Below are 17,245 nucleotides of genomic sequence, written 5' to 3' on the forward strand. Positions count from 1 at the left end.
CATAAGATCCAAGCAAAGATCATCTTTTCTCATCTCATAATGTCTTTATTCTGCAGCAGACAGAGCAGGATCGCGGCCCCTGCGTCCAAGTTACCTATTTTTCAGTTCAGTGCTGTAACCTGTGTATTACACAGTGGGTGGGTGGGGGGCTTTCACTGCAGTGTTGCACTGACTTTAAATTGAGAAAAATGTAAAAGTCTATACTGTAGATTAACTTTTGCCATAACTGTCTGTTTATTCAATGAACCTCAAATCCTAATGAGATTTCCTTAACATGCTTTTGATGTTCAAGAGAACCCAAATAAACCAAAATTGACAATAGTTATAAAAGGAAAACGGCTCATATGCAAATTTTAGAAGCTACAAACAGCAAATATTTGTTTGCTTTTTTTTTATTTAAAAAACAGGTATAATTAATAAATTATATTATTTATTGATCTATATTTTGTTCTTGCTCATTTGGTTTAGATGGTATAATTTAACACTTAGGAACTGCAGTAGTAGTAAAAATATGGGGGTTATCTTGGCTTCATGCAAACACAGCAAATTGATGTATTTGTCTCTTTAACACAACACTGAAAAGAGGATGAAGCCCAAAAAAAAAAAAAAAAAAAAAAAAAACCCCAGATAACTAGAAATAATCTAAACTGTTGCTTACTGACCCATCTACATTCATGAGAATCACGAGAATGATCCGAAAAAGAGAAAATATCCACTTGCTGGCAGGTCTCTAGGAGAAAATGCCTTGTTGATGCCAGAGGTCAGAGGAGAATGGCTGGACTGAGCTGATACTAGGAAGGAACAGTAAGTCAAATAACCACTCATAACTCACGACCAAGATTTGCAGAAGAGCACCTCTGAACACACAACACGCCGAACCATGGAGCAAATGGGCTACAGCAGCAGAAGACCACACCGGGTACCACTCCTGTCAGTTAAGAACAGGACGCTGAGGCTACAATTCAGATGGGCTCACCAAAACTAGACAACAGAAGATTGGAAAAAGGTTTCCTGGTCTGATGAGTCTCAATTTCTGCTGTGACATTCAGATGGTAGGGTCAGAATTTGGTGTAAACAACATGAAAGTATGGATCCATCCTATCTGCTGGCGGTGTAATGGTCTGGGGGATATTTTCTTGGCACATTTTGGGCCCCTTAGTACCAAATGAGAATTGGTTAAACCTCACAGGCTACCTGAGGACTGTTGCTGACCGTGTTCATTCCTTTACAACCACAGTGTACCCATCTTCTGCTGGCTGCTTCCAGCAGGATAATGCACCATGTCACCAAGCTCAAATCATCTCAAACTGGTTTCTTGAATCTGACTGTGCTCAAACGGCCTCCAGAGTAGCGCACCTTTGAGATGTGGTGGATGTAAGTTTCTGAAAAGACATGTTTCTGAAAACACAAATGTGAAATTCCCCTCTGACATCAACTGACATTTAAGAACTGGCATACGCTGCTAACTTCTGCTACATGGTACCTTTGAAAACTGATACAAGTCACGCACCCTTTTGTAGTGTAATTCAGTGCAAGTGGCCACTGACTGTATATTCACCACTGTGTTGTGTCCTGAGGTTGGCCCTCATTTTTTTTTTTTTTTGATGAATTATCTCCTGAGAAATTGCAGTAGGATCTTTTATCTCTGGAAATACACCCAGTCAAACATCAGAGTCATATCAGGTGCATGCCACAGTGTAAGAAAAAGCTGTATGATTGCCTACTGTCTGTGCAATTCTGCAAGTCTGTAGTGCATGACACTAAAATCCCAGCAAGACTCTAGAGGCCGCTTTTACGGGGATGTGTGAAATTAGAAAAGCGCTGACCCCTGGCTATTCCGCTTTCAATATTAGCTTCACGTCAAGCGATTGCTTGAGCCTTTATCAGATTTATGCAAATGCACAGAGAAGTCAAACAAGCAGACAGTCAGCGGCACACGAGCAGTCATTTTGAGAGGAGGGGTGGGGATTGTCATATTGACTGCGTATGTAACCATCGAATAATTAGCTCCATGCATCAGGAGCATTGACGAGAAACTGTCACCCCAGGATTTGAGCACTGAAACCATAGCAACGGCGGTTGGTGGAGATAATGATGAGCTACACAAGTGCTGGACACTCCTGGGACTGGGCAGACATGACTTGCAAATTAAAGTTAAGGAAAATTACGACTGCTCTGCCGGCTACAGGTTTCAAAGCAAAATATATGCAATCATATGAGGCATGGTAGGAAGTGGGCAAAGACAAGAGAGCAGCACTAAACCACACTAAAAACACTTATTAATTGTTCTCTATTTTTACCAACTGAGTCATGATGTAATAGTTTCTTTCCTTGAATGCTGAACTGAATTAACTTGGTATGTAAAGGGCAAAACACTGACAAGGAGAGACATCACAAATCACTGATCGCAGTCTAATCTATGGTCTGAAAATCAAAAACAGCCTGAAGACTCACAGGCGCAGGAGCTCAGGAATACTTTGTGGCCAAGAGGTACGAGTTAAAAAAAAAAAAAAAAAAAAAAAAAAAAGTTTCATTTAGTGGACGAAATAAATAAAAACACTGGCCAGAAAGAGCCAAAGGGTCCGATCGAGCCAACTGGATGGCCTTGCAAAGTGTGAAAACTGCAGAGTACGAGGACATCATTTTGCACTTTTTACTGTATTTGAAATATTGCGTTGAAGTCGTCATGAGTGCTTACCCGAACTTTCAGTTTCATTGCCAGTTTTACAGCCTTTTTACCCGCAAAGAGACTTGCCTGCCCTACCCAATAGAATGACCAAAACCATCGTATTTCTTTTATTTGCAACAGTAGTGTTTCTATGATGACAGAAGATCAAATTAATGTGGAAAAAACTACGGCACACTGTTGAAGCCGGAAAAAAAAAAAAAAAAAAAAAAAGGTTTCTTTCAAGCTTTTAGAGCCTATCTTGCCAATGGAAAGTTTCATTCCATATAAACATATTTAGGATGTATTTTTTTCCCCCACAGTGAAATGAAGTTAAAAAAAAAAAAGGTTATTGGTTATGTAATGGTTTTAATGGTCTGTCCCACTGGAAATCAAACTGGGCTGTATGTGTCCAATAGACCAAACTTTCTAAAGGAGCCCGTACACATTAAATAGCTCCAAACTTTAGTTTGCTATCATAAGCTAAGAGAAGTGAGCCCTTTGTGACTTATTTATCAAGGCTCACTCTTGATTTACTTTATCTTCAAGGTCAGCAGCTAAAGTTCTCTGCGCACTAGTTTGTCCCAGGGCTCCGCTACAATCAACAGGGAAACAGCAGAAGCAGTAGTTGTTTAGCGCAGTGGGTAAAACCTCCTCCACACTGCTGTCACGCAGGATGACAGTGATGCAGATAAAGCCAAATGGCTCACCACATTTCAATCTAATGAGTACACATGAAGAGCAGAAGTCCACTAAAGGGGTTTATGTGGGTTAACTAGTAAAACTTTGAAACTCTGCAACTAAAACTTCAAAATCAGACTGCCCCAAAGAGCAAAATTCATCTCCTCAAGGTCATTATTCTTCTATTACGTCTTAAAAAGAGCAGTTTTAGGAAGTCAAAATGAAGAAAAGGTAAATTAAAGCTGGCCCATTTGTCTAAAGTGACAAAAAGAAACTGAAGAGGAAACTATTTCATGTGTATTATAAACATTATTAATGAAAATAAATTGCTTGAGGTTCTTACTTATTCTTTATTTTGCTGTACCAGGATTACAGCTGTATAACTGGCAGGCAGCTCTTAGTAATCCATAACAGGTGTCTTAATGTATCTGTAATAGGTGTCTTATGGCTTACATACACTGACAAAGGTGCACCACAGGGAGCTGTCCAGCTCTCCACTGCTATCACCCACATCACAAGTCAACAAAAAGCCTTGAAGAGCTCCACCAACTTTTTTCTCTCTTTTCACTCTTACCCTGACTTTGACCCAGATCCAAACATTAAGACTTAAATGAGCAATAATGTCTGCATGCCAAATCCCCCCCTTGGAGTGTGTCTTTTTAGGCCCACAGTACACGTTTCTTTCATCATCCAAAGACAAGTGGGTCAACTACGTATAGAAATATGCTTCCCTCTGGTGTATTATCACATAGGGCTACTCCTGAAAAGGAGTTGGTAGTCTGAGAACCTGCGTTCACACAGTCCCGCTAACCCTGACACTCCTATCAAAAGTTTAGCCCAGATACTTTAGAGCGAGCCCGTATACCCTAAGGCTGTCATTTATTGAAGTATCCCCCACCAAAAAGCTGTCTCTAAGCTGCAGAGAGGGTCAGTGAAAAGCTGGCTAATCATCGCTCCACTCTACTCTGGAGTGAATGCAGTCGCTCCACACCTGTATAAAGGCAAGAGTGGGTAGAGGGGCACTTCTGAGTGCTAGCAAGACTATCAAATGGGCATTCATGAATACTTATGGATGCGTGCGCGTAAAAACACACACACACACACACACACACACACACACACACACACACACACACACACACACACACACACACACACACACACACACACACACACATCAGGTACTTCCCCACAATAAAATCATACTGCTGCACCTACAATATTAACAGCCTCCTGATGGGTAAATAAAAAAACTTCCTGAAATTCAGAAAACATTCACTTCTGCAACCCTAGCTAGTTTACATATCACGGCACCAATGCAAGCTGCCGAGTCAGTGCTACTGAGCATTACAACATGATTTATATCTCACTTATAACCACATATATCACCGCATCTCTCTGTGCCTACTGAAGACAACAAAATCCTGGGATATTTTAGCCTTAGCGGATTCATAAAAGCAAATTTACGGCTCTGCTTCCAAACAAGATTGATTAAATCTGGGGTTTAAATGATCTGCAAAATATAGTTTTTATTTACATTTCACAGAGCGTACTGACTTCTTTCTGCCGATGTCCCTCAGTGAACTAAAGCCTGATATGTGACACCAACACATCAAGACCATGTGTGAAAAATACATGAGACGATGACATCATGAAGAGACTTGAGCTTCAGCGCCACAGCCTGAAGTCAGCTCACACAAAACAGCCACATTCCACCCCTGACAGCCTTACAGCCCTACTAAAATAATGCACTTATGTGAAAAGAGCTTGCAAGGCATGGTGTATGTGTTATTAGGATGTGAGCCATATATAAAAGTAATAATATGAGCAGCTAATAGCCAACAGTCTGACAGATGAAAGCCTCGTAGCATCAAGAGGCAGTGCCTGACTGAGATGCTAGGATAAGCACAGCCTGATGTAAAAAGAAAGACACCAACATCACACTCAAGTGCTGAACCTGACAGTGAACTAAGACAGGTTCCTGTTGTGCTTTATATAATATGTGTTTCAAAGGGGATTATCAGTGATCCCTTTCAATCACACTTACACTGAGCTACAGCAAAAGCCGATCACGGCTTAGATATCAACTACACAATAGTGCAGTCAGCCACTTAGAATGCAAATAGGCAGCCATAACAGATAAGGCTGATGAATCAGCATGGGAAGTATTTGGAAGCCCTGAGCCAAAGGTTAGCAGTGGGATTGCGAGGGGGGTTGCCAGTTTAAAATCCCGAATGGGGTAAAAACCACTACAGTTTGTGTTTCTGGGTGAATGTAAACAAAAGATGTGCTTAAATATTCACAGAAGCCGGCACCGAAGCTAAAAGTGTACTACATGTACTAGTGGGTCCGGCTATATAATGCGTGATGCACTGTAGAAGACACAATGTCCACTAACACAAGCAGAATGGCAGCCCGCTTTCATCATACAACACATCAAAGTCCAAAGCTGCTTCTTGAGGCAGACAGAACAACCTGCTCCCCCCGTCTCTCACTGCTGCCGGGAGCTACTTGCAGACTTGAGTCTCCCTCTTCCCGTGCACCACCCTGCCTGAGTGCCGTGACAAAGCATTCCTCAGCCAGCAGTACAGCACTCTGCTAGGACTGTCCGCCACAGGACTGACAACTCACCGGGACCGCTGACACTGGAATCACACATCCTAAGGCCTCCTCGTGTGTGTTTGGGTGCATGCAAGGTGTGTTGTGCAAAAGCACATCTAATGCCATCGGTCCCTTTTGCTGCAAGTATATATGATAATGATTATCTGAAAGGAAGCCTTAGATTGTAATTTAAAGTATTGAAAGAATTTATTTACCTACATTTAATCTAAATATGGATAAAAGGTTGGGCTGTGAGGCAAAGAAGCTGCCCATCCCAAGAAGGTCAACTACCATCCCAGTGTTAGAGAAAAAAAGGTTGCAGCAGGTGGTGCAAATAAAGTACACACAAAAAGGGGTCTGCCTTGAATTTCAATAACTTTTTGCGACTCAGTGAGCCTGCAAAATGTTCAGCTCTAGTAGCCAGTTTAGCTGTGTGGCTGTGGTAAACATTAGATTCTTTTTTTTTTTTTTCCATGTTTATAAATGTGCAGCTCCTCTCGTTGCAAACTGCCAAAATAAGACCAAATGTAAAATTTTGTTACGATATGTCACTGACATTGTGTTTTGCAAAGGCTGCTAGTATACTGTACATGGACATCTGTGGAAGGAGGCTTGGAGCGAAAACAAATACAGAAATAAAACTTCCAGTGTGCTGTACGTCTCCAAAATGTTGCAGTCTGGTTGTCCTGCTGCTGGATTCGCTCATTATCACTGACGGCAACAGCAGTGTACACAGCAGGGAGAGCGATTCAGTGACAGCCCTGAGAAGATGTGTTCACCTGGGCAAATAGATCTTTGCTGATTAAAGCTGCTGGATCAACACTAATTCAATAAGTAGACATTTTGCCAGCATAAAGTTCATGGACAGAATAACAATCAAATTCAGTTTAATGCGCATGGGTTCGCACCAAAAAAAAAAAAAAAGAATAAAAAAAATCTCATGAGACCTCTAACATTTCATCAATTAAGACACAGCAGAGTCTGCACACGGCTGCTACACTGGTGGGAGGGAGGGAGATAAACAGGCAGCTCTCTGGAGATGCTCTGCAACACGTCACAAGACAAGCAGCTAGAAAACAGCTCGCTGGGAGGGGACGGTGGCTTCAGACACAAAGTGAGGAGAGAAAAGGGAGAAAGCGAGAGGAAGCAGAGGCAAGGACGAGGCTGGCTTCCAAAGAAACTAAGCTTAATAAACCTGCTTTTTATCAGCGCTATGATTATTAATCTTTTTTGTCCATGGGCAATACAAGCATTGTGTTGCCGTTTTATAAAGCTGCCACCACAGTATAATAGGCTTGGTATCATTTTAAGGCTGTGATCAGACACATTTTTGTTTGTCTGTACCACAGACATAAGAAAGAAAGATGTAAGAAAGGGAGACAATGTTAAGAATTTCACTGCAGCCTAATCAATTCCTGCCCTTTGGTTGGGTCACAAATCTGCATTATGATAACACAACACTTCTTCATACGGGGACCGCAACAGTCACTACACATACACATGCATATGCATATACGAGAGGTTAGAGGTTAGCCTCTGACTCAGTTTCTATCACCTGAGAAAGGAGCTGGAGAGTGACAAAGGGCATCCGCCTCCTGCAGCACCATTTCCATTTCAGAGACTTTAGAGCCCATCTGCATTTGGCATGGATCCCGCAGTTGGCACTAACCACACCATACGCAGTGATCAGGTAACATTCATTTCGGTCTGACTGCTTTTAACCCAATAACAATCATGGTCGCAACCAGCCTGTCATGATTACATCCCTGGTGTATTCGTTAATCAGCAAAAGGCGTTTAAGGCTAGTTTATAAGCATATGTCCACACACATAACAGAAGATCACACTAACCCAGTATATTTGGCCAATCAAAGGATAAACTGTTGTGTAGGTAAACATGGGGAAGCTGTGACCACGGAGGAAAGCCTGAGAAAAATCAGACCTCTGACATTTCTGTTGTTCACAATGAAAGGAAAGGTTGCACAGCAGTAATTACATTTGCTGTGGAAGAAGGAAAGACTGCCAGAGGTTGTCTGGGCTACCTAATCATGTGTGCACTTATGCGTTTGCGCATGCGTGCATGTGCGCTTTACATCCATGTGTATGCGTGTCCCACCAACCCACTCACTCACTCGCACTTGCATAAGCCCTTCTAATCACTAGTCTCACTCCCATGGCTGAATCAAGGCTCTAATTTTGTAGCCAAAAAGTCCCAAAGTGCTCTGCCTCCACAAGGTCTTGATTACTCAGCTGTTGGCTTTGTTATTGAAATTAATGCATCTTTAATAATTCCACTGTGGACGGACACATTATGCGGCACTCTTCTATCTAACTGTATGAAATGCACATTCTTTCCTTTAAAAAATGGGTTATTATTAATGTGCAGGCTGCAGAATCTGGAGACAAACAGTGAACCTACGGAAGATAAACACAACTCCTTTTTGTAAGTACACCGGTCGTCTACTACCAGCCCTGCCATGCTGAGGAGAAAACAGTGATGTAAAAGTTCACTCACAAGCTATGTGTGAGACTTCATTAGAACAGTGATGTTGTATGTATTATGGCACAAGTTGGACTTATTTGTGAAAACAGAAGCTTGAAATTCCCCTCTGACGTCACCTGACATTTGAGAGCTGGCATGAAGATACATGCTGCTAACTTCTACTGCACACTACTACTTTATCTAAAGCCTCCCACTGTCCTGCATAGCCTTTGAAAATGGATATAAGATATGTACCCTTTGGTAGTGCAATTTAATACAACTGTCCCTTTCAAACACCATTCATTTGGAATGATGTCAAGTTGCTGTTAAATTTTTACTCCATTCAGTAAGTCCAAGCTTGCAAGCTAGACTAACGCACAATAGCGACTGCGTTTCTTCTTCATCATTTCAAGACAAGCTTCATCAGCAGCACACATTTGTTGTGTGCTTTACTATTAATAGAATGATCAGGTGAAGCTAGTGCTAAATGTCTGGCTTGCATGTAAAACTCAACACAGATCAATACTATGGAAATCAGTAGCCTACACTGTATAGAAAACAAATGGATGCAGTCACAGGCACCTGAATTTTACCATTTTGTTTTTTTACTACTTGTGTTTTCGGAGTCAGCGATGACCACATCTGCACAAAAACGGTGAAATGCTACATTATCAGTCAGCAATAGCAAGCTCGGTTAGCAATGCATATCCACAGACTGAGTCCATCACTAGAAATGGCAGAATTTTACTGAGCTAAAACGGGGCAAAACTTCTTTGATGGGGTATTAGTTAACCACACAGAAATCAATATTATTTGTCAGATAATTTCATCAGAAATGCTCTGAAATACAGGAACACCACAAACAAGGGTCCACTTCAGTGTCTCGAATTGTGGGAGTGAAGCATACAGCTGACAGCTAGTGGTGGCAGTTGCTGCGTCTGCCTCTACATTTGCTATGCCCAAACTTTTAGCCTCAGAAAAATTTTGACTGGTGAATTATTTAAACAAATAAATAAAATCCCCCTATGCACAACTGTCATGAAGGAATAAATTCGATACAGAAAGCAAAGCTGTCTTATGTCCCAGGCCGCAAACATTTCTATTTCTGCTTATGGAGTCAGCCTCAAGTGGCCATTAGAGGAACTGCAGTTTTTTTTGCATTTCCTTGTTGTATTCATTTGTCAGCCTTGTTGCCACGATGTGGCATCCAGTTCATCCAGTTAAGGGACCTCTGTTGCATGGCCGTTTTGCTCCTAGTCAATCTCTGCAATCTACTATGTGACTACTTAACTATGTAGACAAATGGACAGCTCTATAAGCTCAGCATACCACAATATAAACTACACCCAGATCTAAATTAAGAGTAACAGGGTACTCAACTCACAGACTTTCAGGGCTAAAAACAATGGCACACAGCTGGTTACCTGCCTGCATGTCTGCTCACACTGAATTTATTTATAATTTGAACTATATTATAGTCCCCACAAACACTGATATGGCTCCAAACTGAAACACACACACACAAAATAACTGTGGTGCACAATTTGCTCAGTAGCAAATTAATACAGATAACTGATTAAGGTAAGTCCTGTAAGACAAAACAGAAAGCAACACAGAGGGAGGAGGGTTTCTCTTCATTTGGCTCATCCGTTTGCAGAAGGCTATAATTAATTTATCACCTGTCCCAGGACTGAAGGAGGCATCAGTGGAAAGAAATAATGTATTATGTATGGGCATATCAGTGTAAGAATAACAAGAAATAAAGTGTGAGGAGGACTCTCCTTTCTAAATTCTAAACAGTCTCCACTGCACAGATAAAAGGATTATTTATGCTTTCAGAGCGAGAATAGGCTCATTCAATGTTAACTACTCCACTGCTCGTTATCTGAACACCAGTCAACCTCTGAGGTTACAAGGAGCTTTTGCATCTGCCTTTGGTCTGGAGGGGTGGAAATGAGACATACAACCGGGCATGGGGCCTTTCCTTAGGCCCACAAAGGAGGAAACTTGACTGTACACATGCACTACAGTCTAAATTCAAGTAGGATAACAGCTGGGGTTTTTTTTGTTTTTTTTTAACTGTGAACTAAATATCCTTGGATTTTGAAGTGTTGCTTGAGTAAAACAAACACACTGAAGATGTCACCTTGGATTTTGGAAATTTTTGATGGACTCTTAATAGTACTTTTACAGGAAAAGAAAAAAAATCTATGCAAGTCCAGAGGTCATCTCAGACCTTTTAGAACTCCAAGATGCATTATTTTTATACTGATAATTTTCTTACTTTTAAGAATTTGACCTGAGCTGCACATATATAATCAGCTTCTAGTTAGGCTCAAACAGCCCCAGGATAACGCATTCAGTGGCACGAACATTTAGAGCACCTTGACAAATAAAAGTGACATAAAAAGTAAGCTGACAGCTGCCATCGCTCCCCTCATTTAGACTTTCTCATCCCCCGATGCCTGCCGGCGTCATCGGCAGGTTTCTTGGCGTGCCTCAGCTGCACAGAAATCAGAAGTAAACTGGCTCCCTTCAACTTCTGGGTTACTAAATTTTCATGAGGAGAATGAAAGATGCCGGTAAAAGGTTGTCAAGTATGCAAGTTAATGTTTGTTATTTTGCAGGAGCACAAACGTTCAAGGCTTGCCCCAACAGCAGCCTCGAGTTCCTGCGCTTCATATCCTGGGAAGGCTGCGTGAGGTCTTTGGGGTGTCACGGTAAAAAGCCCAATTAACAGACAGCACCATTTATAACCTGGTGCTTATCATGGTTGAGCATGTGGCGACTATGGCGCAGCTTATCACAGAGGAGCATGTGCTCACCAATCTTAATGATCAGAGGTGCATTTGTCTCACTGGCTTCCCTGCCAGCTCTGAAGAGAAGGTAGCCGGTGCAGGCAGTGGCCTTGAGCTCTGTGCAAAAGAACAGCCTGTAAACTCTTGCTGATTTTGTCCCTGTTTACAGCTTTATTCAAGGTTCTTTTGACCTTGGACAGGGAAAATATTTGCCACAGTAAAGCTGCAAATAAAGTGGCATTGGCTGAAGCTTTCAGGAAATGGTTTCTGTTTGTTAGGTCCAAATTAAAGCTTGTACCGGAGCAAAAATGCAGTGAATAGGCAGGAATTGCTTCCTAATTGTGTTGAACTTTATTTCAATAAGAGGAGGTAATGATTAAGTGTTGAAAGAATTTTTTAAAAACTATAGATGTTAGATGGTTTTAAGTAACACAGGACTTCTGCTAAATATTAAGCACGTTTCTTTTGGAAGATTGATTATTAAGCGATTATTAACCATAAAGTGCCGGAGGAGCAGTTAAGGAAAGCAAAGATATCGCTAAGAAGCCTTTCTCCATCAACAGATCGAATGGTATTTTTAACATGACTGAACAAAAGAACCAAATGTCTTTAGACTCAAAAATTATGAGTTTTCATTTCTTTTAAATAGACTTAGCTAACAATCTGGGAGTCACAGCAGCACTGCCAAACTAGAAAAGTCAGCATGACAAAACACAGAACAAAAATCACCAACTTTTTGAAATCCAGGGAGGAGACAGGCACTACTGAACCAATCCACGAAAACAAACCTTACTATTAAAGCATCCCACGAGCCTGCAGCCCATGTAAATATAGTACCTAGATAATGATTTATGGAAATTGCTTTGGGTTTTTTTGTATCCACCCCATGTTGCATTCATATTTAATGAATATCACCCAAATAATCAGCACTTTACAGAAAGCAAGCTGACAACAGTTGACAAGAATATCTCTCTCAAAAATAGAGTAATATGAGGTCTATGACAGATATAGAAAACATGGACTGCATAATTTGGACTCCAATGTTGTTTCTCAGCCCTGTCTACAGCACATGTAGCACCACAGTTGAGAAGGCAGCGGTGAGTAAGGCAGGGTCTTCAGGGTAGGTTGCCTTTCATTAATGCGAGGCATATGAGTCAATTTAGCAATATCATTTTAACTCCTTAGAAAACAGAAAACAAAAAACAAAACCCAAAGGCCCAATACTAGTCGAGCTCTACTCAAAATATGACCATATTTTCTCCTTTTTGTATCCACAAAACAAAACAAAAACTTAAATCCCTGACTCAATCAGTGTTTCTGTGTCTCTTCTCCTTTCCAGGTAGCTCCGTAGGAGTGCAGCTGCAACAAGTTTCCTGTGACCTCTGCAGCTGACCCTCAGATCATACACCCTAAGGGGAGAGATAATGAGCATTGTGCTCAGCGGGACTCAACTGCTCAGGTGGAAACAAGTGCTCCCTCCTCTTAGCACTGAGGCGTGAAGAGAGCCCCCTGGTTTAGACTGCTCTGCAGATTCACATTACCAGTCTTTCACCAGCTGATAGGCCATAAGAGCTTCTCAAGGGAAAGAGGAGGTTGGATTTACAAACAATAAAACCAACTAGATCCAATCACATTAAAAAAAAAAAAAAAAAGCAACTTGCGACAACAATGAACCAAAGCCCGTGCTGAGTTCAAAGAGGTAGTGTGCAGATACAGTCTAAGGGCCTTTGATATTTTGAGTGTCTGTCTTTACCATCAGACAGCGCCTCTCAAAGAAACCGACAGTATGATCCAAAGATAATAGGGACCTGCTAAAGCTGCACTTTGGAGAGTGTGAGAAACTGAGATGATATACTTTTTGTGAACTGCTGAGTGACACTGATGATCCAGGAGGAACTTCACTTTGGGAGCTATGAAGATGGACTGGTTGGCAAAGGTAGCCTAATCATTTTAGCTCCTTCCTGATACCTCTTGCTGTAGACAGAAAATGCTGTAAATAACTGGTATTTAATAGAGCCGATGTAAAACAGGAAGACTTTCAGTGACAGCAGAGAGGAAAGTGTGGCACAGGCACTTTCTCAGAGATGTCTCAGAGCTCCAAGAGCTAAAGGGGATTATGTAAGTCAATCAGTATACTGGGTCACCCAGTTGTTTTTGATACACTACTGCATCACCGCTACAACTGCGCTTATTGCAGAGATCCTTATTTCACAGAGCCTGTGTACAGCTTCACTGGCAAGTTAAAAGATTTTATATTAATTCATTTATACATTTTAGAGAAGACCCACTGCCACTGACTGTGTGGCTAATACTGCTTTTTTTTTTTTTTTTTTTTTTTTTTAAAGGTAAAGCACAGCCTAAAGTAGAATTCAGTGCATAGACATCATATTTCAGTAAACAAATCCAGCTGCTAAGATGCTACAAAACAGCCAGCAGCCACGACGACTTTACTGGCTTATGACTAAGCACAGCCCATGTAAACTATAAATGGTTTATGCTTCTTTTCTGTCTCACAGCTGTAACGCCTGCATTTCAATCAAATCCTTGAGGTAAGCAGGGAAATCAGAAGCAAGGGACAAACAGTACCAACTGATGATATCGTCAGATCAAGTCCTTAAGCTCCCTATTTTCTCAGATAGAGGAACAATATTGACTGTCCACCAATCACAGGAACAGCAGCATGCAAATTCTGTGTGTTTGCTTTAAAGCCACGCTACACAGAGCTTCCTATTCTGAATTCAGACCATCTCGTTTCTATATGGACTAAAAAAAATGTAAAAATTAAAACTATATAATTTGTGTGGGTGGGTTGGCTTCATAAAATACCATAGCAAAGCCTAAATAAATATGCTGCATGTATCTAGCCTATGGACCGCTACAAAAGCCTTCAGCAGCTGCACGGGTTGATAAAGGCAGCACTGTTGGGACAGGTAGGATGTTTGGCTGCTCCACAACAGGACTCATTGTTTCTCTGGCTGTGTCATATTACCACACACACACACACACACACATACATACAAATTAAAAAAAAAAAAAACCCAAACCCTGGCTTGCTCAAAGCCAGAGAGCAATTTTTAACTCCAGGATTTGGAAAAAACGTTTTACTTGAGGAATTTCCGTTTGGCCAATAACGTTTTAAAAATGAGATTATCACTAATAAACACCCTAAGGTCATGTTTCCCCAAGATACACCTCCTACCAAACTTTCGTTAAGCTCGCAGCTGCAGCCGAGCGTCAAACGGACGTCCTGTGACGTCGATTTCAAAGTAAAAGCGGAGTTATTTAGATGGCAGGCCGAATAACCTTGGTTTTATTACGAAAAAAAAAGACATTTATAAGAACAGAAAGCTCAAAATTTATAATTTATTAAACATTAATAGACTGTATTTAGGCATTCTCCCTTTCGGTTAGTATGAACTCTTCTGATTGTAATTTTATTTTTGTACTGACCGGAAAACATCACCATTTTTTTCCCGGAGAAATGACACGATTCCTAGCATAAAGGTGCTCCTGACAACCATCACCTCATGCTTGTCGCCAAGTCGACTTCGTCGTCTGGGTTTAAAATATCACAGAGGAGAGGAGCCCCCCCCCGAGTAAAAGGTTAATAAATAATAGCTCTAATAAAAAAGACAAATATGTCTTCGGTCCCTTCCTGTACTGACCGAGAACGGCCACTCTGTACCAGGAAGACTCGCAAACATCTCACCTTCTTAGGGTGAAATCAGGTAGTTCAGATAACCACAGTTTACGCTCCATGAATGTACAGATTGTACTTGCGTGCTAGGGTGATGACTAAGGGAAACACAGCCTTAAACAACTTTGTTTTCTCTATGATGTCCGGCCTGTTCTCACATCGCTACTAGTTTCGCAGCATCGCTTCAGTGTTGCAAACACCCACCCCTCCTGCACCATTTCCGTGTTTTAAACGGAATCATTTCCACGGAGCCCGTGCCACGTCAATTAAATACAGGTTTTTGCTGAAATCTAACGTAAGACAGTAAGACCGCAGTCAGAGCCAGCCTGTAATGAATGAAAAACACAGTGTTTTGCTAAACACTGCGACATTGTTATTGAGAACCGGTTAATAAGTGAAAGGGTGCATGACGTGTCTAAATCAATGAGTCCAAGACAGCAACAACTTGACGCTAAAAACAACACAACTCACCTAGTGCCACCTCGCAGGCTTTGCGCAACTGGGAATGGTGAGCCTTTTTCACCTCCTTGTCGGCCAGGATCTTTTCCAAAGCTCGTGTAAGGAACATGTTTTTCGTCTTTTTGCCCTCAAACATGTCGCACCGGAATTTGGAGCGAGGTGTGCCTGGTCCCAAAGGGGGGGCTGCAGCCTCCTCGAATAGAGATGTATTCCTTTAGAAATGTCAGCCGCAGAGCCCCTAACAGACAAACATAAATAAACACAGAAGGTGGGGTAAATCCCTCAGATTGCCATTAACGACCTGCCTCCTGCGCCATGTTGGAGAGAGGAAGCGACGTCACGTACGTTTGAGAGCGGCCGCAGTGAGGCAGCAGGGAGTGGGGAGAGAGAGGGGAGAGCGGCCCTACCGCTGAGCTTGCCCTGCACATTCACGCACGCACATAATTTGTTGGACAAAGACGCATTTTTTTTTTTTTTTTGTAGTTTTGTATTTGAAATCAAAGTGGAGACTTTGAGCTTTGATTCAGCTTTGTTTTGCATTAACTGTTTAAAAATTGCATCTTTTATTATTATTGTTTTTTTTATACACAGTCCCCCATTCTCAAAGGCTCAAGATTAAGAAGAATTAATTAAGAAGTGTCCAAATCAACAATGGAAAAAATGGAAATGCACAGAGTTTACAGCAAACTGCAAACCACAGGTTATGCTCAAAAACAGGAAGGCCAGATTAGACTTTGTGTTGGAAAATGATGATCGGACCACCGACGTGTTTTGGAGGGAATCTCCGTTTATTTGCTGACAACACAGTAATAAAACATTATTCTCCAGTTAGCGATGATCGCTTTAAGCCCCCATACTATACAAACAAAACACACAAAGACATTATTGTCAACTACAGTTGGATTTACGATCACTAAACTTTCACTCACCAATGCCACAGGAAAAGGGGGAGGGGGAGTAATACGCGAAACTGCTCCTTATAAACGAGTTGTCCCAGAAAACCAAAGGTAGGGGTACAGAAAACAGTAACAAAAGAAAGGTTCCGCACACCAACCGGAGTTATACAAACACGTCAGGTAAACTAAATAAACAAATAAATTTAGTGAAGTTCTATATAAATAAACTTTAAACTAACAGGTAGAGACAACTGTAAATTGTGAACACTATTAACAAAGAATTGGCATTGTTACACATGCACAGCTCTGGAAACAAAAATTCTTTAAATAGATGAAGCCAAGATGAGTTGTACAAGAATGATGGGAAGAGAAAAGTGTGGAGGAGAGAAACAGCTCCTGATGTGAATCATACAGCGCTGGCTATCAAACATGGTGGAGGTAATATTATGGCATATGGAATATATGGCTTCCAAGGGAACCGGATCAGGAGTGTTTACTGATGATGTGACTGCTGATAGAAGTAGCAGGATGATCGGACTGCAAAAGCAACCCAAGAGTTGTTCAAGGCAAGGAAACGAGATATTCTTCAGTGGCTAAGTCAGTCACATGATCTCAACCCAGCAGAGCTTTTTTTTTCTTTTCTTTTTTTAAGTCAGTGAGGTCCGCAAACAAGCAGCAGCTGATGCAGATGGCTGCACTAAAGACCTGGCAGAGCATCTCAAGGGCAGGTTCTAGGTTTCAGCATGAAGTCAGTTTAGGAGTGATAGCAGGGTTCAGTTGTGCGTTTAATTTTTTGGTGGTGGTGGGCCAACTTTAAATAGTTTTATATATGGCAACTCATTTGTCTGTGATTGATTTCTATTAAAACTTTCCCTATTTAATCTGTTATTTTGCTTATTGCCTTACCTCACACGCAACTGTGCATACCCACGTTTAGATAGTGCTACGGTGGATTTTACCGCCTTTA

At 41.4% G+C, this 17,245-nt stretch overlaps 1 protein-coding gene across 3 annotated transcripts in view; it reads right to left on the reverse strand.

Moving 5' to 3' along the window:
• arfgef1 (ADP-ribosylation factor guanine nucleotide-exchange factor 1 (brefeldin A-inhibited)) overlaps nt 1-15,700 on the reverse strand; it is a 53,355-nt gene extending 37,655 nt beyond the window's left edge. For all 3 annotated transcript variants that reach the window (XM_030755994.1, XM_030755995.1, XM_030755992.1), the window contains exon 1: nt 15,395-15,700. In XM_030755994.1, the coding sequence (XP_030611854.1) occupies nt 15,395-15,518 (124 nt within the window). In that variant the 5' untranslated portion in view covers nt 15,519-15,700. The remainder of the gene's footprint in view (nt 1-15,394) is intronic.
• Nucleotides 15,701-17,245: the final 1,545 nt, after the last annotated feature.

This window comes from Archocentrus centrarchus, chromosome 20 (genome assembly GCF_007364275.1).
Source record: "Archocentrus centrarchus isolate MPI-CPG fArcCen1 chromosome 20, fArcCen1, whole genome shotgun sequence".
Lineage (NCBI taxonomy): Eukaryota > Metazoa > Chordata > Actinopteri > Cichliformes > Cichlidae > Archocentrus > Archocentrus centrarchus.